This window comes from Cariama cristata, unplaced genomic scaffold, assembly GCF_000690535.1.
Source record: "Cariama cristata isolate BGI_N322 unplaced genomic scaffold, ASM69053v1 scaffold6321, whole genome shotgun sequence".
NCBI classification, from domain to species: Eukaryota; Metazoa; Chordata; class Aves; order Cariamiformes; family Cariamidae; genus Cariama; species Cariama cristata.
In genome coordinates, this window is record NW_009598623.1 from 44443 (window position 1) to 61223 (window position 16781).

At 41.1% G+C, this 16781-nt stretch overlaps 1 protein-coding gene across 1 annotated transcript in view; it reads left to right on the forward strand.

The window, feature by feature from the left end:
* The window catches only part of LOC104168694 (sodium/hydrogen exchanger 7), a gene marked incomplete at its 5' end in the record, with an annotated part of 37629 nt that overhangs the window by 10122 nt on the left and 10726 nt on the right, over positions 1–16781 (forward strand). Inside the window, 4 exons of the mRNA XM_009709364.1 lie at positions 1453–1564; positions 2938–3091; positions 10241–10300; positions 15260–15323. Of these exons, the coding sequence (XP_009707666.1) occupies positions 1453–1564; positions 2938–3091; positions 10241–10300; positions 15260–15323 (390 nt within the window). The remainder of the gene's footprint in view (positions 1–1452; positions 1565–2937; positions 3092–10240; positions 10301–15259; positions 15324–16781) is intronic.

The window sequence follows — 16781 nt, forward strand, 5'->3', positions numbered from 1 at the left end:
TGTCCATTCTTCTGACCTAAAAAAATGCTCCAGAGCCTTGCAGTTATTGGATAAAGACATGAACAGAATAGTTGCATCTGGTATACGAAGCATTGTAATTTTTCATCTTTGCTGTGGCCTTCCGTCCCCTCTCAGGTTATGCCATCTGTCTTGGATTTGTTTTCAGTATTTATTTTGTTCCTTTCTCTTCCTACCCACCTACTTTTTATTACATTTTTTTTATCTCTTTTTCTACCACTGCGCTTAACCTCTGTTGCCTCTTGAGGTTTCCTGCCTTTGTGAGGAGGGTGGCTAGTACTAGCACCCACATTTTGCCTCAACAGCTACTGTCCCCATTGAGTTAACACCTTGCGGCGGTGAAATGTAGAGGGATCATTAGCGGTTGAAAGAGAAAGGTTGGACTGAAAAGGCAGAGCTAAAGCTTAAGTGTCACTGACAAAATCCTAGCCATTATTCCTACCTACATTGGTCATGATGGCTTCTGATGTCTGATTTCTACCGGCCTCAAATGACTGCTATAAAAGTTTTTTGGAATAATTACATGAAGCTTTTTGCATGAAGTAATAATCAAAATCTTATTTTCCTAGAGACATAATTTCCTGCAGACCGTATTGCTTTACTTTAGCTATAGCAACAACCCAGTGGTGTCCAGAGCTCTTACGAAAAAGAAATAAAACCGTGTAAGAGAGCTGTTTCATTCTTCTGAATTGTTATCCTAGCAGGAAATGATCAGTGTTTGGTGGGCTTCTGGTTGTGTTAGTGTTTTATAAGATTCCAGCGCACCACTCTAGTTTGTCCCAAAGCATTCCTTAGACCATGGAGGGTGCATTCAGCTTTCTGCTTCTTCACTGGAACCACTGGATGATTTACACCACAGTAAGGGAGGGAAGGAGCTTACCACCTACGGTCATGAATTCCTGCAATACTCTTTTACTACTCTTTCTGAACTTCCTTCTAGTGCTGACGAGTGGTTTTGAATTTATCATCTTAGTAACTCTGTACTTTTAAGTGCTTGCCAGCTAGTAGGAGATTTTGCCTCTGCAGGAGCTGTAATGGAGTGGCCACTTACTGGTATTATGTTGGTTTTCCTCCTGTACATAGGACTGCATTTCTTTTGGTCTGAAACACATAATCGAATGGTGGTGGTGATAGTGGTTTAAAGTGTGAATTTTTTAAAGTCAAGTCTTCTTTTGTAGAACTTGTAATTTTAATACTAGGGATAATTTCACTGTGCATTAAAAACTTGGTTATACTAGTTAAAATTTGCATTCTGTCCAATGAGTTCTGTTTGCACATAATTGGTGAAAGTCTATTTTATCTAGACAGAGATAAGAAGAACACTTGCTATCATGATGTAAACCTCTCACTAAAACAGAAACTTCATGTTAGAGCCAGGTAGCAAAGAGTCCATACCTCAGGAAAGTGAAATCCTTAACCCTCAGCTGTGAACAGATTGCAATCTTTTTGGGCAGAGCTGCACACATCTACCCTCTCTCCTTCTTGTTGAATCTGGGCAGAAGACATAAGATCAGCTGGAACTTTCAGCACATGATGATGTTTTCAGGTAAAAGCAAAAATGTTTAGTAAAGAAAAAAAAATCTTATTTGTAACTCATTAGCAATTTATAGTACTACATTCTGCTTTTATAATCCATATTCATGCATCCTGAATAGAAGACTTAATGGTTGTTGCTGCATGCTATCACATATCCTTTAACCTTTACAGAGAGCGTGTCATGTCTGGGACAAGTAACATCTTGAAATGGCAGCTGCTGACAGAACCTCATGTTGGGAATACAGTATTTTAATTTGAAGTGCATCTGATGGGATGGGGGAATTGGGAGATACCTCTTCCAGAAGGTTTTTTTTCTAGCTGAAATGATGTACGCAATGTACAGAAACAGATATCTGCTGAGAAAAATTGAGGCATATTTATGGGTGCCCTCAGCCACACAGTTGGAGAAAGCAAGGTATTTGCCTTAAATTCCCTACGATTTCTGCCACACAGGTAACTGTTTGTCACTTAAAGCAATCATGGAGTGTGCATCTAAACATGTGCATCCTCAAGAAGTGCCAGGGATGCCTCTGTTCACAAGAAGGTGCGAAGTAGAGGGAACCAGCTTATTTCCAGTGGTGCCCAGTGACAGGACCAGAGGCAGTGGGCACAAACTGAAACAGGAGGTTCCCTCTGAACATCAGCAAACACTTTGTCACTGTGAGTGTGACCAAGCACTGGCACAGGCTGTCCAGAGAAGTTGTGGCATCTCCATTCTTGGAGATATTCAAAAGCCATCTGGATGTGGTCCTGGGCAACCAGCTGTAGGTGGCCCTGCTTGAGCAGGGGGATTGGACCAGGTGACCTCCAGAGGTGCCTTCCAACCTTAGCCATCCTGTGATTCTGTGATTCCCCTACTTAAGAAGTCTGCAGATGTCTAAATGCCATGGCTTGTCCTTGCTAGTGGAGTCTCATAATTGGTGGCGGGGGGAATATAATCTGCCTGTGAACATGTTATTAACTAGAATATTTTTCCAGCTGATAGCAATTTCATATCAAGAACTCATGCTTCAGTTATGGAATCAACTGGAGAAGTGTGCATTTTCATTTGGATTCAGGGAGCTGCTTGATTTCCATATGTTTTGTTGTCCTTAATTTGTTTGTTTCTGTATTTCTTTCCTGTTAGCTTCTGAAATATTTACAGCTTTTCTTAACGCTTGTGGATTCTATAAATTACAGAAAACTACCAGGGAAAATCATGTTCTAAATCATCCCAAGGCATAATTTATCAAGGAAACTGAGAGAATTAAAACTTGCTGGAACCCAGTGCTTTCTGCCTGTCACTCTGTGCCTTTGTGGCAGGGAGGGAGCAAGGAAAGATGCTGTGCTACAAATAGGTGCAGTTGCACTTCTGAAGCTCTGCTATTTCATTTTTTCACATAGGTCTCAGGGGAGCCATGGCATTTGCTCTGGCTATACGAGATACCGCTACCTACTCACATCAAATGATGTTCTCAACAACTCTCCTCATCGTCTTTTTCACTGTGTGGATTGTTGGTGGAGGTACAACTCCCATGCTGTCATGGCTGAACATCAGGTCAGTATGCAACTGTATGCTGGGGAAACTTCACTTTTCAAGTGGCAACTGTACTAAGTGGCATAGTCCTACAAAACTTGTTTGATGTTTTGAGGAGTGTTCTAGGTATTTAGAACATTACATTTTATAAAGGAAGGTGCTGGTACAGGCTGATGAAGAAAATGTACTGATGCTGTTAGGATTCAGCCTAAAGCTCTCTGATGTTCTGCAAGTAGGTATCTAGGTCCTTGTCAGCCCAGGAGGATATGAAATAGTGTTGCCTGATACAGCAGCCCCTATATCAAAAAGAATTAGTCTATCTAGTCCCATATAAACTTCTCTTCCTATTATACTAAGACATTTCTGTGTCTTTTGGCTTTTGGTAATGGCCCTGTTGCATTTTTTAAGTTAAATGGAGTCTCTAGTGGGTGATGCTAAACTGAATGCACTTGAAACATCTATCCAAACAAACCTGAGGTTATCTAAACAACTGAGATAAATGGGATCCTGCTAGTCTTCTTGGGTGTGCTTCTTCCTGTTTTGAGGAGACCTGTGAAAATGGTAAGTAGTGTGGTTATAGAGGCTTGTCTGTAAATCCTGGCCAATACTTAGTACTTTTGGGCTGCAAGTACATTCACGTTTGAAGATACTTATCAACAGAAGTGCTAGAGAATCATGAATGAATCATTGTTAAAGACCACATATGTTGTCATTCTGGGAAAGTTTTGGTAGTTGGGGAGCAAAGGTAAATAGAGTGGAATTAAAACTATACACACTGTATGAACCCTTCAGTGCATTTTTCATATGTAAATTACTTGTGCTCTTCACCACTTGAAAGCCTACTTTGTCTTGCTTTCTAGTTGTGCTAACCAGAATTTGAATCTCATTGTCTTGTGATAGGATAGGAAAAAACAATCTTAGGTAAAACCAGTTTCCATCTCTGGAAGAGCTGAACATTCTTAGGGACTGGTGCTGCTTTTGGAAAACTGAAGTGAACTGCTTGTGGCAATAGGTAGTAGGTGCTTTCTAGGTTGGGAAAAAAAAAGGATAGACTCCCAGAAATGCTTGTGAACTCTTCCCATTGAAGGTAGCATGCTTCCAGCCAGAGAAGGACATTTCAGCAGTGATCTACAGTATCTCAGCTCTGACTAATAGCAAACATTGGGGAATCACTGTTTTCTTTTTTTTTTTTTTTTTTGTGCCAAATGAATCCATTTCAGTCCTTTAAAACTGTCTTTAAATGCAAGTTCCAGGTGTTTGGCTAGCACACCAGAAAGAAGCATCACTTCCATGTAGTCAGGCTAGGTCATGTCGCTAACAACAGGTAATGCAACACCTGGTGTGAAGTCAACAACAGAACCAATTCCACTGCAGTTGTGCCATTAACAATCATGAGATACCACATCCTAACGATATTTCTGAGCCCAGTCTGACTCATTTCTGTTCCCACACAAAAACTGGGTAATGGCTTAAAAAAGGCACCTAGAATAATGCCATGTACAGCTTTGCATTTGGCACCTTTGACAGCAGAAGGAGATTTCTGTCCGATGACGGTATATAAGGAACAACTGTACTAACAAGCAGGGCAGGCACAGTGTTTGTGTAACCAGCAGTGTGCATAGACTGTTCAAGGCATGGGGTACAAGGGAGCAAGAGATGAGATCTGGCCAGCAGTACACAGGTAAGAATGCTGCTTGCAGTCTGCTTGCAAGGGCTGAGCAAAGTCTGCCAAGATTTGCCTGCAACCTTTGCGATGGCCAATGTGAGGATATCCCTTGTCTGATCTCCACTTGAGTGGATACCAAAGCATCTTCCGAAATGTTGCTGCAACCAGGTGGACAAAACTGACTCTAACAGCTCTCATCATAGGTGCTGGCATCCTGAGCCTTCTGCCCTGCTGCCTGCACTGCTTTTGTTGAAGGAGCATAGCTGGGTATTTCCTTCAAACCTTGTCACCCAGCAAGAGACAGGATATGCTGCTGACCAGCTAAGTGAAGACGAATTGTGCTCAGTCTGCCTGTGTTGGAAGGCAGCTTCAGAGTGCAGTCAACTGTTACCTCTGCCACAGGGCTCCTTCAGTTGACACCAGTAGGACAGGACTGAATTCTAGCATGTGGCCCAGCTCCTGGCCAACTAGAAAATAGTTCTGAGGTAGCAGCTTCCATCTTCCCCCCACCATCGAGCCTAGGAAACAGTTTGTGGAAGCGTCCAGACATAGGCACCTTACTTCTGTAGCAATGCTAATCTGGTTCAGTAATGAGACCCCATGAGCCTGGCTGATGAGTTGCTCCTGAAGGGAGAAAGGGCTAACACTACCTGTTCCAGGCTTGCCCTTTGGGTAGGCTACACTTGCAAAAATCATTAGTGTGGCCAACGAGGCCAAACAGCTGGGAAGGCTACGATACCACTCCTAGAGGAGTAGCTGCCAAAAGGCAGTTGGGCGAACCATAGTTTTGAGTGTCTAGCTGTAGCTTTTTTGGGAGATTTACCCACCTGTGCCACTAAGCAGTAATTTTAACTGTTATTTGTTTGGCATGATTGACAGAAAATAAATGGTTAACTTCCCTATTAAGCTATCAGGTAAACAAGGGAACTCTACATAGGAAGTATTTGAGAGAACTGCATGGGTCTGCCTACAGCTGCCTTGATGGGCAGCGCTCTGTTCCGGACAGAGACTGCACTTTTCGAGACCACATGAAACCAGATGTGTGCCAGGAGGTGGCAGCTGTGTGCAGCTGAGCGAGAATTAGAAACTTGGTGCTGGGAAAGTACCCTCTGTGATAGAGCCCTTTCTGCTGCTGGAAAGCAAGAAGACCTTACAGATTCAAGAAAGGGACAGATTAGTTTCCAGCTGAATTTTAGAAATATGCTGCTTTTCTCTTTTCCATCTCTTTCTACCCAGTGGAAGAGGTAGGCAGGAAGAGATGAAGAGGAGATGCTGTCCTGTGCAGTAGGTAACTTATCCCTGGGGTCGTCTGGGGTGCTTTCTGAGACTTGGCACTTGCCTATTAGATTAGATTGCAAGAGACTGGAAATAAGTAGTGGTCCCATACAGGATTATTTAGCAAAAGTTAAAAGAGAAAAGGTGGTTCACTTTGTGGATTAAGTGAAGGGACATAAGAAACTAACGTCATTTGTGCGTTGCACTTAAATGTTAGGTTTTGTGTGGAGTCCTAAAAGTCCAGCTGTGGTGGACTTTTGGGTCCACAACTGTGGTTCACACCAGTTGTAGCCTGGTTGACTTTTGAAGTTCACACCAGTTGTAGCCTGGTTGACTTTGGCCTTTATGGAAGGAACAATGGAAAGCCAGTCAGCCATCACAAAGTCCTCATGAAGTAGTTGGTCTTGCTGCAGCGTGAAGGTGAGAAGACAAGGGCTAGCTTTAGCAAAGAGTCGACCAAGCTGACTGACCCGTTAGGCTGGTTTAGCTTGCCTGGTCATTGTGTGGCAGTGGTGTTATTGTAGCCCTATGGGTACTGGTCTGCCCATCAGTGGGGTTTCTGGGTGGCCCTTTCAATGGTTCCTGTGGGCTCTCATGGGCTGAGCTTCTTCCTTAGGAGCTGCAGGTGCATGTCTGTTGTACTAGGCAAGTCAGAGGCGCTAAGACAGACATCAACACCCAAGGGTCTTATTTAAGGTTGTGCCTGTACAATTTAAGTAGAACAGTACCAGAGAGCTGACGCCAGCCAAGATGTTCAACTGGTTCGATACCACTATGTTCATGGGGAAGCAGTTGCCAACCAAGACTTTCAACTGACTCGATACCACTATGTTCATGGGGAAGCAGTTGAGAGCATGCATGGGGTAATGCCTACATAAGGATCCAGAATTGCTTTGCTGTGGCTTAGAGGCAGAGGCACATGCTTCTGGCTGCACCATTAGTTGAACACCAATTGGGATGCATGCTTTGTTCTTGACTTCTGGTTGTCCCTTCTCTCTCACGATGTGAAATGTATTAAAAGTAGGTGAGGGATGGAGAATTTAACGTGACAACTAAGTTTTGGTAAAGTAAAAAGCGGTATAAGGAGGAAAATGGGCAAAACTACCCTCTGCCTCCCCTTGCTCTGTTCTGAATGTCTCAAGTAGTCAGAAGAGCAGGTATCTTTCCAGATAAAGTATGTTATCAGTGTACCAGGGTCCACTGATCAGGCTTAAATGGACAGCTAAGCAGAGGACCTATAGCTTGTAGCAGAGACTTAATTTACTGCTTAACTGGTTGAGAAAGTGAGGTCATGACAGCAAAATCCAAGTAAAAAATAATAGGATCTTTAGATGCTTTTGGTTTCTGCTACTTGATGCTGAGCAAGTTAAAAATTAACACCGAAAACTGGAGTTAAAGCCATAACGTCATGTGTTTGAATTTCTGGGCTGTCTATCAGTGAGACGTATCCAAGCATGTCAGTGGTAAACAGTTATACTTTTCTAGCAGTAGATTTTTTTTTTTCTTAGAAACTGAAGCATGACTTGGATATTAAAAACATAGTTTCATCCTTTGAGACTAAAACAAAGAAACAATTTCCTGTCTGAAATTTTAACAATTTCAGCAAGCTCAAGAGCCCTGTAAATCAAAACCACTGGCAAAGTTCCTCCTTTCAGAAAAGTAGCTGACTGATCATTTCATTTATCTGTCACAGGAAAAAGGGGAACTCCTAGCATTTGTATTGCAAAATAATGCTCTTTCCATTTTTCATTAAGGGTTACTGACCTGGTTCTTTTCACGTGGAATGAAGCAACACATAGATTAATGCCTTCCTCTCCTTCATAATTTGCTTCAAATGAGGAAGTTTGTGTTTATTTTAATGAGATTTATACTATATTATAGCATTATATCTTTCAATGTAAAATATTTTAGGTATCTTTCTAGCATAAAAGTTAATGGTTGCACAGACAATGTCAACTTAGATATTTACTGCCTTATGTCTGATTTTGCAAATAGAATCTTTTTAAGACTTTCAATTTAGTGATTCCCCACCCCAACCCACCTTAAATGAGCAAACTGGAAAAAAAAAAGTCTGGAAACACTAACTCTTACGTAGCTGTTATGTGAACTGCCTAACTATCTAGGATGGCAGTAAAACTGACAGCTTGGTGGCAGTCTCAGGTTATACTCTGTTATCTTACCCAGGGTGGTCCAACAATAAAATGTGCATTTCTTAAATACCATGCCTCCGTGTGCTGCGATGCCAGGAGGCAAGTGTTGATGCTGGGATTCAGCCTTGTGTTATGTTGTGAACTGGAGTAGGGGATGTCTGATAGGAGGTTGCATCCTTCTGTTTTGCAGCCTGTTTCCATTATTCTGAAACTTAGATCCTTCTCTTCACTGCCCTCTGAATGCTCTCCACTGCCCTTGAAGGGCAAATGCACAGACACAGGTGATGTCCCTTGCCCTCTGTAGTGGGCTTTTTCATTTCACCATATTTTTATTTGCACTGCTTTCTCCAGTGTCTTCCCCCATCTAGTTTCTCCCATCTTCCTCCTTTCCCAGTCTAGTTTCTCATCATCAATCTTGAATCTCTCTTAATGGAGGTGCAGTGCAAGCTGCGAGCCCCAAGCCACACACCTCTGGATATTTCCCTTGGTAGGAAAGAGATTGCCTCCTCTTTTGGATATCTGGAATTAAGCATGGGAGATGCTTCCTTATCTCTGTCCTTGTGCTCTGAAACATAGCAATTCACACCAGAAAGAAAAAGCATAGGGAAGGCCGAGACACTGTAGGAATTGAGTTGAGATACATCTAGAGCACATGGGTGATGTGCGTTTAACTGCCAAGCTCTGGCAAGCCTCAGCAGGCAGTTTCAGGAGTCTTTATCTTGGTTAGATCAAGTAAAGAAATACCCAAGGGCACCCTAAAACCAACCTGAAACAACTATTCCAAATTCTAGGGTTTTTTTTTAGTGATTCGTTTTGGGGGTTTGGGTTTTTGTGGGGTTGTTGTTGTGTGGTTTGTTTTTTCTCTTTTTTTAAACATAGCAGTGGGAATTCTCTTCTTCCCTGTGAAACGGTTGAACTCTTCCAAAATAGCTAAAATTTTCCAAAAATGCTGCACTCATTACAGACGTCTGGGAAAACTTCAGTATACTAACTTGGCAAAGATACTGCAAAGAGAAAGAAGTCATAGAAGGGAAGTTACTGGGTAGTTTTTAATTTTAGTTTTTGCTGTATATGCAGAGCCATCTCAGTGTTGGCCTTTCGGAGCAGAGTGCTCTGACCTGGAGTGTGTGCTGGTATGGGAGAAGAGCTATTGAACTAGGAATCCAAAACAAACCTAATCAAGGTCTGGTATTTGCCTCAGCCTTCAAGGATTAGATGAGTGCATGCTCTTCATAGCACAAGCTATGGCCTGAAATATTTGGTTTGTCAAGATGTCAGCCTGCAATCAGGGTGTGTACACCTGCTCTTTGTAAAGTGAGGCCTCTGTGGATTTCTGATCATCTGGGTTTTTATTGCACATAAGCAATATATAGTTCATGCAGCATGCCCTCATGGAAAAAGGGGGGCGGGGGGAACCCACAAGCTGTTAAGGAATTTAAGTGGAAAATATTAGAAACCAAACGTTCTTTCACTTGTGTTCTTTTTTTAAGTGCAATTGAAAAAGGCAAAGCAAGGAGTAAAAACACAGTCTGCTATGATTGGAGATTAATTATGTTAAAGGTTGTTAGTCAATTGTTAGTTAAACCAATGGAGTGATTTAGTTCGTGTTACCAGCTGTTTTGGACTGCTCTGAAACTAGGCAGTATTGATGGCCTCTTTCATACATGCATAGCTTCCTGTGATTGCTTTCTCTAATGACGTTTTATCTTTTAGACCGAAGTGGTAGGAAATAGATCAGATCATCTCTCTCTCTCTGTAGCAGCTCTCTCTCGAGCTATTGAATCTAATTTTCTGGGGGAGGTAGCTTGTCGTGAAAACAGGTGTTTTGCCAGCCTGAATCAGAATGAATGAAGACTATTACTGGACATCTCAATCATAAAGTGCTGCTATTGGTAATTTTTATGTTGTTTTTTTTTTGTCATTTTGTCATTATTCTACCACTCTTATTTTTGTATGCTTTGTCTTTTTTGGCTGGGTAGTGGTGTTTTTGTTGGTTTGCTTTGTTTTGCTAGGGAGCTCTGTAAAGCTGCCATCTCATGAGCATTTTGTTACTCACATTGCAATCTTGTACTGTACCAGAGTTGGTGACCATGTTCCATCGGCGGAAGAGATGAGTGAAAGCCGCTGGCTGTATTTCAGGTGACACTGTGCTTTCTTTGATATCAAATTAACCTGGTGCTTGGCTTTCTTCATCTTCATAACACTAAGTGTGTGCTCTTTTTCCATACTGTGGCATGCTGCTGTTGCTTCTCTTTTTCTGCAGAGTGCCGTAGATGTTCCTCAATTCTGAGTCTGTTTTCTTCTGAGCTGGGAGAGTGTGGTTCACGCGTCGTGTCTTCAGGTTAAAACAAACAAACAACCCCCCCACACACAAAACAGCACATCCTTTAACTGTGTTTATGGGTAATTAATGAAGCAAAACTAGTATCTCTGGCCTGGGAAGGCTTGAAAGCTGAGAAATTGTGTTGCGAACTTATGCTTAATCATACAGGTGTTTTTAAGCATTCCTTGGGGTTGGGGTTATTTAGTACAACTGTTCAGGTTGGAAGGAACTTCATAGATGATTTAGCGTAGGCTCTTTGGGGATGTATTTTAAAAACCGAGGGTTATCACATTGCTTTATACGAAGATGAAAATAAGACTGGAGATAAGCCAGAATTCTAGTCTTCTCCAGGTGATGGTTTCTGGAACTGATACACAAATAGAGAAAGAAGGAAAAATAAAATAAATCTCCAACTGGCATCTATAGGGGAATGTGTATTTGTGTGTACATATGTATATATATATAAAAACATATACAGAATATTTATGTAAAGAAAACTCTTCGGGACAGAGCAACGGTAAGTTTTTCATACATCCTGTTACACTTCAACATTCCCAGCAAACTACTAAATTTGCCAGAGATGCGGTACGTTAGCTTGTACAGAGAATCTGAGAACTATTATCTATTACGGTCATTCTTGGCTGTTGCCACAGTAATTACATATGTTAGAATGTAATAAAGCCTGGTATTTTGGTAACTTGTCATCTATGTGTTGCAGGGCCTTGGAAAGGTTTTTGAAGTATCAGAAGAAATGGTTCCACCCATTTAAAATGACATAGTAGAGAACTTGAAGTAGTTCTGTCTGCTTTTTTTACCATCCTTTTCCATACATTTAGTTTCCACTTTGCGTTCCACATTTTGTGTGTCAACCATTTTCTACCACACTATTTAAGTTACTGAATTATACATAGGCTTAGTGTTTGAAGGACCAAATCTGAGTCAGTGAGTGCTTTCCTATGTGTGATTCTGGAGCTGTAGCTGTAGAATGAGGATGAAGAAGGTCAGGAGTCAGTTAAGAGCAGAAATGTGGTGCTTTGGGTGTTAGGATCTCAATGGTAGTCCCTTTGCTATTACAGAGCTCTTAAAGAGTGAAAAGCCTTAAAAACAAAACAAAAAAAATGAATTAGGGAGGAGTGAAGAAATGCACTTAAATTGCATTAATTTTTACTGTAGCATACTCTTGTCTACAGACTGTAGTAAACTTCCCAAGGTGGAAATAAAGATGACTGAACTTTATGTACTAATAACTGCCTGCACTGAAGTATTAAGATATCTATCAAATACTAACTTGATGCCAATGGGGCAAATAGATGGATTTTTTTTTTCACCAGTTTTGGGACATATATGTGTTGTTACAGCTGAAAGACTGCTCATATTCTTCATCTGACATCTGCTTTTTAAGAGTTACTTATTTGAATTGCTACTGTGCACCTTCAGGGAATCCACACAGAACTGCTGCAATGGGCTTTCAGGATGGGTGGAGGGGAACATGAAGATGCTTACTGGCATCTGCACTGCCCTGGCCTTGGCTGTCCTGCAGCTGACGTGCCCCTAAGTCCCCATTACCTAGACTATGCCACTTCAACAAAACGCTGTTTTCAACTAGAGCTTGCTCACCTACCTTTCTGCTAGGGGATTTGAGCAAAACACCATAGTCATTAGCAAGGCTAACCTCTCTGTGCCCCTGATCTCTGAGAGGGGATCCACATAAATCAGTAACAATTTTTCTTAATTTAAAAACTGGTTAAATACATGCAAACTGATATTGGCCTTTACAGCACATTTAATTTATAGGAAGCTTTTTAAATTTACTTAAGGATGTGAAATGGATTTTTTTGTTTGTTTTTTCTTTTAACCACCAGAAAAAAATTATGTTTAAGACATACATGCATCAACTTTATTTGTACTTTTAATTACGGAATTAGTTAAGTAAGGATGAAGTAACTAAATGTTCTCTGTGCATCTCTTCACTGTAAAGGAGGCTGGGAGAGACTTGACTGGTTTTTGATATTGTTTTGTTTCAAGTGATAAAGATGAGACTTTCTAAGAAATTTGGGGGCAGGGCCTGCAAAAACGTGATGCTTATCATGAGACCAGGGTTTATACACCTTGAAACTTAATCAACCAGACTTGCTACAAAAAAAATAAAGCCTCCTATACAATTTGTGCTAGAGAAGAGGATAAAAGACATAGTATGCTGGTTGAAAGATACAAAAAGTAGTTGTGGGAATTCAAAATAGTGACGTATTTTGTGTTAATCTGTGAACTGAAGAACACACTTTGAAACACAAACTGAAATTATTTATAGAAAAAGATTAATTAGAAATACTCAAAATACAAATTCAGCTGAAGAATAACTTTGAAAAAAATTTAAAATGGACAAGTCTGTGTTGATGTACTAGTTCAATGTTGAAAGAAACATCTGTAATAAGAATTTTTTTCTAACAGTTGAACCATTTTAATATAGAAAAGCTCTCTTTTCCTCTTCAGCACAACAGTGAACCCAAACACCTGGTCTGTGATGTACTATGACTTTTCACTGAACAGTATGGTCACCCTGCGTTGGTCTTCCACTAAGCCCCCTTCTCCTGCCTAAGGGCAGTTAAAATCCCCAAAACAAATGTTCAACCTTGTAAGTCAAGTAAAAGCTGAGGTGTTCTGAATTGTTTGCTTTTCTTATGTACTGTGAAGAGAATGGGTAGCCGAGTGAGTTAAAACTATTTGGGGAATGCAAGCTATGCTCATGTTTTGGAACGAGCTTCTTGAACTCCCCGTTGGTATCGCCAGCTGCGCGGCTAACAGGAGCGTGGTCGCTGCGCATAGTGCATTGAACCTCCTCAATGTGCAGCGGGAGTCTGGAAAGCCACAAATCTTTTTCTTTTATTTTTATGTGTATTTACAAAGGAATGTGCGATCTTACATATATTGCCATACTGACCGGGTTTCCTGATGTTGCTTGAAGCCTCTGCATGAGGCTTCATTAGGTAACTAGTCTGTCTGCAGAAAACCCTTCTTCTCATGTCTTCACTGCTCAGCGATAGCCTAAGCAGTAACATCTAAGCCCTTGTAACCTTTCAGAGCTCTTGTGTGTGGTGTTTTATTTTAGCATGTGCTACAATCCAGTACCCAATCTGTCTGTCCAGTGTTCCCTTAAACTGGGGAAGCTTTTTAGTCTTGAGGCTGGTCAGTGCCAATGAATTCCCAGGCTAAATGTGCCGAAGGGTTAAGACGATTCTGTATGTGGAAAAAGGAAGTGAGGAGGAAAGAAAAGAGACTTGGGAAAAAATCCAAGCTGAGGACTAGGTCAGCACTAGCTCTATATGAGGCTGCTTCAGGCTATCTTAGAGCGGCCTTCTGAATTTTCCCTGAATTACATTGTCATGTGAGGTCTTGGATTGGCCGTGAGACCACAAGAACGACTTAAAACTTCAGTTCAATGCCTACTTTTCTTCTTCTATTGTTCTATTAGAAAGTGCTGCCCTGGAAGTTATTTGAAGGTGTTCATTTTTAGTTTAATCCATGCCATCTTCTGTGCCTGAAGGTAAATCACGTCTGGATCACTGCTTGCTTTATGCAAGCGTGTATCCTTGGGACGCACAAATGATTTGGTCTTACCAGCAAGGTTCTGTTGATTTCTGGTGATCCTTGGGGATGTTGCATAAACACCGTGGCTAGAAATGGCTGATGCAAAGTCTAGGTAACAAAGAAATTGCACTAAACCAGCTCAGTCCCTTCCAAGAGAGGGGAAATGAAGAAGTTAGCCATTTCAGACAATATTTTTTGTTATTGTGATTTTCCTAGACTTATTATGCAATATGGTAGGACTGAAACACAACATGTTTGAGACTGACAATCTTACCTAACATTTGAGGTTGGAGGTCTCGGTTCTACAAGAAACCACAGAGATTAAGGCATGAATAGGATTTAAAACTAGACAAGTCTAATCTTAACAAATAGCTACCCCCAAAACAGACCAGAAAAACTTGAACATAATTACAAGGATTAAATACTTGTCTTGGATAGGAGCACTATGTGAAAGGATGGTTCAGTAATAAGGTGCTTGCTAACTTCGCAAAAGCAAGTAGGCAGTTTCTTAGTAATATACTATTCTGTAATCAACTGCCATCTCATTATAGAGACCCTCTCTCCCTCAGGTGGGAGGCTGGACTAGACAGACCTCTTGTTAACCCACTGTGCCAGTGTTGTGTTAGGTGAATGAAACTTGCTGCAAATTAATATTATGAGTCTTTATAAAGTATTTTTGTTGCTTCACACAGTGCACTAAAACTTGGGGGGTGTGTGGCTTTTTAAATCGTGTATTTGAGCTATTCTCAGGCCTATCTGGCAGCTAAGTTATTTGCTACATCAAATATTTAGGCTGGGCTTATCCTTAGTCTCTGGTTTCTTGCTGCTGTACATGAGGGGTGTTCTCCACTGAAGAGGATGTCACCCACAGTTCACCTTTTCAGCCAAAAATAGTATTTGCCAGTGTCCTAAAAGAACTGGCAACAAAGGTAAGCAGTTGAAGTTGATGCTGAGATGGAGTTAAAGCTGCTATCTACAGGTAGCTGCCGCTTGAATGAAAAAAGTACCTTGTTTATAGCTACGTAACTGCAGGGGAATAATGGACTGCTCTTCCTCAAACTATTCTTATAACCTCTCTGAATGCAGCTTTGCTGGGTGCTTACAGTGCTTTTAAAATGCATTCTGCCAAACTCGGAGCATTTGCAACCCTCAGTAACACCACTTGCTTTGTTTTCCTAATGTTTCTGTAGGGTTGGGGTTGACCCAGATCAGGATCCTCCACCTACTAATGACAGCTTTCAAGTCTTACAAGGAGTAAGTAATTACATAACTTCTTGATTAGGCTGATTTTATTTTATAACTAAGACAATAAAGAACTGCAGAAGCTACGTGCATGGATAAAACCTTTCTCTCCTAGCTGGCAAGTCAGCAATGCATTTTACTTTATAACATTCAAGTAATACCCACTGAAAAACATTCTGTGATGTTGGGTGTAATGCTGCAGCATTCAAATTTTTGTATATACAGATATACATATGTAAGGCATCAAAAACATTCCCAAATCTACTGATACACTATTTAACAATGTGCTTTCCTCTTGCCCTACTCACCCAACATGCTTGCTTCTAACATGCTACAGCATAAACTGTCCTCCCCAAGGCTGACCCAGAGACAATCCTCTTGGTATCAGTTACTGAACAGAAACTAAATTTTGGCCCTTGGACTTGCTTAGAATCAAAGATTAAGTTTGCTAATCTGATCTCAGCTCCTGTATATCGTACCACAGGCCAGCTGGATCTTGCCTGTACTACCTACCACCTGTATGAGGCAAAAGGAGCACTGGAAAATTGCCATTTATAGTCAGTAAAACTGTTGCTGTGAATCTTTACTGCAGCTTTCTATGCATCAGTAACAACCCAACAGTTGACTTTTTTTCCCTGCTATATGCTATTGGCAAACAAGACTATCAAAAGAATGTTGTTCATAGCAGAAATTTCAGTTTTCCTTACCTACAAACTGAGTGAATTCACAAGAGAAGTGAAAGGTCTGGAAAAAAAAAGACTAAACATTTCCTGAGGCTTAACTGGGAGCTTCTGCCATCCAGAGGAAACTCTGTCCAGTTTACACTCTCCCAGACTACTGCTTGACACTGTTCAGTAGCACAACTGGTTGCTTATATAGGAACCTGCTACGGGAAGTTAAATGACAGAAGGAGAAATTACTTTGGACCCAGAGGACACTTAGGGTGCGAGTGTGTGAACTCGGCTTTGTAAAGCTCAGGTTATATGATGCTGGTGTTCCGGCTGGTCACAGATACATGCATGGAATACTTGCTGTATTTGGGATCAGCATTCTTATTAGGGGTTTCTTATGCCTTGCCTTTTTATTTTTTGTCCCAGGTCGTACAGATAAGAGCACCTTGCTCAGAAAGAAGCTCTTTCATTGCAGAAACTGCATTAAGCATCTGTGTGTTCTTTGTAGAAGCCCATGACCAGCACACAAAATAGATTCCGAAATGGTGGGTTTGGGTACCAAAAAGTGTCAACTTGGTTTTGTACCTATCTGGAAGCAACCACAAGGCCAGGCCTCAAAACGTCTTTTACAATGAAGGCCACAGTTATTGCATAAAATCAAGGTTAGGAAGTGGTATCGTGGTAAGACAGCTTTGGCCAGTTCAGACCGAGTTTGTCAGTATTTGAGGAATTGCTTTAACAGGAAACAGAGCATGGGTATTCTGTTCTCGTTCAGTGTCTGGGTGGAAATATCTTGTTT